The sequence below is a fragment of the Tupaia chinensis genome, unplaced genomic scaffold (genome assembly GCF_000334495.1).
Source record: "Tupaia chinensis unplaced genomic scaffold, TupChi_1.0 Scaffold000067_1, whole genome shotgun sequence".
Classification (NCBI taxonomy): domain Eukaryota; kingdom Metazoa; phylum Chordata; class Mammalia; order Scandentia; family Tupaiidae; genus Tupaia; species Tupaia belangeri.
In genome coordinates, this window is record NW_006159526.1 from 1445762 (window position 1) to 1451125 (window position 5364).

The 5364-nt window shown below is 44.1% G+C and overlaps 1 protein-coding gene across 3 annotated transcripts; it reads left to right on the forward strand.

The window, feature by feature from the left end:
- Positions 1 to 739: 739 nt before the first annotated feature.
- On the forward strand, positions 740 to 4362 carry TEX101 (testis expressed 101). Of its 3 annotated transcripts, none has more exons than XM_006142014.2 (6): positions 740 to 814; positions 1909 to 2008; positions 2132 to 2275; positions 2400 to 2582; positions 3691 to 3819; positions 3986 to 4361. In XM_006142014.2, exons 2-6 carry the CDS (start codon positions 1945 to 1947, stop codon positions 4213 to 4215), a joined length of 750 nt encoding a protein of 249 aa, XP_006142076.1. In that variant the 5' UTR covers positions 740 to 814; positions 1909 to 1944; the 3' UTR covers positions 4216 to 4361. The 3 variants fall into 3 exon arrangements, with proteins under 3 accessions (XP_006142076.1, XP_006142077.1, XP_006142078.1); XM_006142015.2 differs by having other exon boundaries at positions 749 to 825; XM_006142016.1 differs by lacking the exon at positions 740 to 814 and adding an exon at positions 847 to 900 and having other exon boundaries at positions 3986 to 4362.
- The last annotated feature ends 1002 nt before the right edge of the window (positions 4363 to 5364 follow it).

Here is a 5364-nt window from a genome sequence, read left to right on the forward strand (position 1 = left end):
ACAGTTCTGAAAGTAGCAGAGCAGATCCCTACTTCATGCTGCATCTGAAAGCTTAAGCCTATGTGAAATGCCGCTATGCACAATAAATCTGAATGACACGTCTTGTTCAGGGTACTGACATGGTCACAAGGGTTAAATATGATGGCAAATCACACCATTACTGTTCATATATATATTCAGGGCATTGAAGTGAAGCTGCAGCCAGACTTCCTTTAGAGATTCAGTCCTCCATGGGGAGGCTGATGCAATACATCAGAAGATGGCACCTGGACCGAGCAGGACCCACTGCATGTGCAGAGGAAGGAGGCCAAGTTGACTGCCAGGGCATGCGGGTGTTAGGGCAGGGACCAGGATGGAAATACAAGCCACTTGGGTACAGAGATAAGTTCAGTAGGCGAGGGCCTAGGGTTTGAACTTCTAGCGTAGCTAGAGAAGCAGAGTCAACATAGCACAGAAAGAAAAAGGCAAAGTGAGGTCATTTGCTGAGACACAGCCCCTGCCACCAAACTCCGGGCCCACGCTCCTTCACTGTGTGTGCCCGGGGCCGCAGAAACTCGGAGTCTCTTTCCGCTCGCCTCCCATTTGCCTTTCACGCATGCGCACTTTCTGAAGCTGGCCGAAATTGACTCCTCCAGGACCAATGAGGTTTCATGTTCTTCCAGGCACATCCAATGAGCTCATTCGATACTTTCATATGGACCAATGGGGCTTCGAGCAGCTGGTGTGGCCAACATTAGCCCCACCTTCCGTGCGTCTCGCCAACGTGAGGTGCCCAGATTCGGGGGAAGGCATTCCAGGGCGTATCTTCGGCCCGGTGAGGTTCTGGTGAGGTCATCTGGACAAAAAAATTTTCCTTCCTTAGAAAAAGGAGGCTGGAGAACCAGATTCCTGAGAACTGAGGAAAGAGAAGGCCGGGAATCTGGACTCCTGGGCCTGAGGGGGCATGGGCAAGGACCGGACTCCCGGGCCTGAGAAGGGAGGAGGCTGGGGGTTCCTGCAGGGCTCGCGGTTGGAACCCCAATTCCTGGATAGGTAGGACCGGACTGGGCTCTCAGAATCTCAGGTTCTGGTAAGAGCTGGGGCCTGGGAGCTGAGATACCAGTGCCTTGGCAGAGTATAGGTTTTGACCCGAACTCCTCAGTCTGAGGGAGAAGGGGCCTTGGGGCTGAATTCCAGGATCCTGAGTTGGAGGGTACTGGGTTGCCGAATTCTTTGGTCGTAGGCAATAGATGGCTGGGTCTGAGAATTACAATGGAAATTGAGGCACAATAAATTATTAACTTGCGCAAACCCACATGCTAGTTAGGGACCGGTTGACTCCAGAGGTTAAATAAATAAATAAATAAATAAATAAAAGAGGTCGTACCTAAGTGTACCCTAAGGTCATAACTTACCAGAATCTTGATTTAAGCTCACTAGATTGAAAAGTTGTTTTTTGGGGCCAGCCAGGTGACGTGGAAGTTAAGGCAGCTGGAGTCCCAGACTGGAGGCTTGAAAAACAGGTGGCGGCTGGACTCCCACGTGGTGCTCGACTCCCACGTGGTCCACCACGGTTGGAATCCTGGACCTGGTGGCTTGCTTTCTTACTTTCTCTCTCTTTCTGTCTCTCTCTGAATGCATTTGTCATATAGACATTTTTTAAAATAATAATAATAAATAAAATTAAATAATTCTTTACAAACAAACATGCCAGGATCTCATGCCCACCCAAATCCTAGAGGACAGTAAAAGAGAAGAGATTGCTGTAAAATTATTCCCCCTGGGAGGGAGGTACTTTCTCTCTCTCTCTCTTCTCCTCTCTCTGTCATCCCCATCTTTCTCTGGTAAGTACATGCACCCTATATTAAAACTGAAGAAAGAAAGAAAAAAGAGAAAATTTAAAAATGTGTTTTCTTCATCAAATCACAGATCCTCATCAGTTTCTCCTAACCTCTGAAAGAAGCCATGGGAACTCGTCATATCCAAAATTTATTGTTCATCTTTTTCCTAGGAGCCTCCTCCTTGACCTGTACGTATAGGGGCCATAGGGGACGAGCAGCTGAGTTACAGAGGGTAGATTATGGTGAAAAGGGAGTGACTTTTGCCTCATGGAGAAAAGCAAGTGCTTATCTTCATACCATTTTCTTCTCAGTGGCCCAACATTTGTATTGTCAAAAGGGTATAACCACAAGTGTAGAGGAAGAGCCATGGAATACATTTAACTGGACCACGGGGAAAGTTGACACTTGTGACGATGGGGGACTTTGCCAGGAAAGTGTACTAATGATTAAAGCAGGTAAAATGAGAATGGGGCATTTGGATTGAGTGGGAAGGAGGATGATTATGTCAATGCTGTTCTCCCCTCCCCAAGCCAAAATTAGACTAACAATCCTCTTTCCCTCCCTTCTTTCTCATAACAGGAGCCAAGACAGCTCTTTTGGCCACTAAGAGCTGCATCACCCAAGGAGTGCAGGAAATGATATTTGTTCAGCACACTCCTTCCCCGGGCCTGGTTGCAATCTCCTACAGTAACTACTGTGAGGATTCCTTTTGCAATAACAAAACAGATTTATCTCAGTATTGGCATCTGCAAGAGACTTCAGGTACCCTGGAAAGAGGAGGGGCTAGATGTTAAGAGAAACTTCAAAAACACCTAAGGAATGTTTGTCTTCTCTCTTTGTGTTCTTACTGGCTTAGGCCCAAGCACAAAACGACCTCAGCAGTCCAATTGATAGTCTTTTAAATTTTTTTCTGAACTGTTTGTTATCTTGGTTTCTAAACATCACTCTGAGCTGTAGGATATCAGTGAAGGCTGGGATGTAAACTGGGTTTTGTGCTTTTTAAGCAATAAGACAGTGTCAGTTTCTGAGCAATGCGGTGGCATTATCAATTTAACATGTATTTGTTTTCCATTCTATGTGACAAGAGTTTAATGCCCCATTGTCCTCAAGGTCTGTAGTTATCTGGCCCTGCTTATTTTTACAGCTTCATTTCCCTCTCTCATTTACAGTATCCTAGCTGGGACCAGCAAAATACATAACAATGGAGACAGTACTGGCCAGTCAGAATGGATACCAGCCATATAGAAAAGTAGTTCAGTCCCACCAGTGCCTACCCGCTGCATATCAATTCTACACCTTCTCATGATTTCCCAAATCTACCAGGCCAGCTCACAGCTCCTAGCCTTTATCCTTGCTGTTTTCTTTGATTCCTCTACTCAACCCCTATTTTTATATAACTAACTCCTGTTTATCCTCCTCCTCAACTCAGGCATAAATTCCCTGAAAATACTTACCAAATTATGAATCATCTGAAAAGTCATGACGTATTTTTCTACGTATTTTGCATAGAAAATTACGTCATGACTTTTCCTATGAGTCATTATTTTAGGTAGGTAGATATGCCATTCCTTTTCTGTTATACCTTGAACACAGTAACTACTGAGTTGTCTTATAGATAATTACTTATATGTCTTTTCTCCTATTAGACAAGGATGCTAGATTGGCAAGAACTTGTCTTTTTCATCTCCACATAGTTTGGAAATTATGTTGGTGGGATTTGGACAGCAAAGAAAGTCGTCTGGGGAAGGGTGGGGACACTGCTGTAATGGACTGACACCAGTAGGAAAGGCTTGGGGGAAAAAAGTCAGCAAAGAAAGATAACTCCAGAGGCAGAAGATGCCCCTAACTGTCTCTCTCATTTTCCTTCCAGTTCCCAGCATGCCAGCAGCCCTCCTTTGCCCAACCTGTGTGGCTTTGGGGACCTGTTTCAATGCTCCTGCTTTGCCCTGCCCCAATAGTACAACTCGATGTTACCATGGAAAACTTGAGATAGTTGGAGGTAAACTGAAATGAACACACCTGGTGGTCTCAGAGGCTGAAAATCTAGACCTCTTGAGTAAATCCCAAGAGGTTCTGACTCTGAGAGTTCTGGGATGAGGGAGGTCTGGATTCCCTTCTGATTTCCTAAATATTTATGTGTCTCTCCATTCTTCCTTGTTCCATAGGAGGCATCGAATTATCTGTGGAGGTCAAAGGCTGCACAGCCTTGATTGGTTGCAAGCTGATGGGTGGAATCTTAACAGTAGGACCCATGATGGTGAAGGAAACATGTCCACATCAGTCTCTCGCTCAACCCCGAAAGGCTGATAATGGGGCCCCCTGGCTTTCCATTTCAGTTTGGGGGTTAGAGTTACTGCTACCATTGTTGCTGCAATCCCTTGTTTGTTTTTCCTGAGAAGGTGCTTCTGGTCTTGGGTCTCAGGACACCTTTTTTGACTGGGAGCCCTCTGGCTGCCTGTTATCAACAAGTTGAGGAGAAGGTAGAGATTTGAGGGAGAATTGAAAGAGCTGCTATGGCTGAACCTGCCATTTCTAATAAAATTTCTGCTGTGTTTTGTGTATGCAGTAGACACTGCTAATGCTTTCTGCTGTGATTTGTGATTGTGCTGAAAGGGTCCCTAAATTTTATCTTATCTAATTCACACATTTACAGAAAGAATCTGGAAAACAGTGAGTTTCTCCCATTTACATCACTGTGGCAGAACCAGAACAGGAGATTAGATATTTTGACCTAAATTCTGATCTGCCTTTCACGCTAATGTGCTAATTTTAATTTCTCTTGTTAGCTGGACAAATGACCAGCAGTAGCCTCCTCCAGAGCACTCCCAGCCCAATCTTAAAGCCAAAATCAGCTGTTGTATGGTTCTGTTTTCCTAGGAGGTATAATAGAATGAGAAAATTCAGACTCTAAATCCTCCAGTCACAATGAGCCCTATCTCCCCAGATCCTATTTGTCCCTTACCTGCTCTCCATCATTCTTTCCCGTGTCTATGGCTCTTAGTGACTCGTCAGTGGACAGAAAGGACTGGAAAGGAGCTAGGCTCTGTAGAATATATTAATGGGACCCAACTACAGATGCTCTTTGATTCACAGTGGATTATGTTTATTGTAAATTGAAAATATCTTAAATCAGGGCCAGCTGGTGGCCTGGTGGTTAAGGCGCTGGACTCTCACATGGTTAACCACAGTCTGAGTCCTGGACCTGGCAGCTGCTTTCTCACTTTCTCGCATCAAAGATTAAGATAAAGGTAAATAAATTATTCTTTAAGGAAAAGAAAATATCTTAAGTTAAAAAGGCATTTAATACCCCAATAAATCCATCAGAAAGCTAAAAAAAAAACATTAAGCTGAACCATGGTAAGTTGGGGACTGATGGGATTGAGTAGGAAAATTATTTTGGGGGGATTTTCATGCTTTTTTTTTTTTTACTTATTGCTCAACGATGCATAAAATTCATATATTGTGAAAGATTCAAGTGATATACAAAGTACAGAACAAAGTAAAAGGTAGAGAGAGAAAATTTTTCACTTTTTAAAAAGTTTAT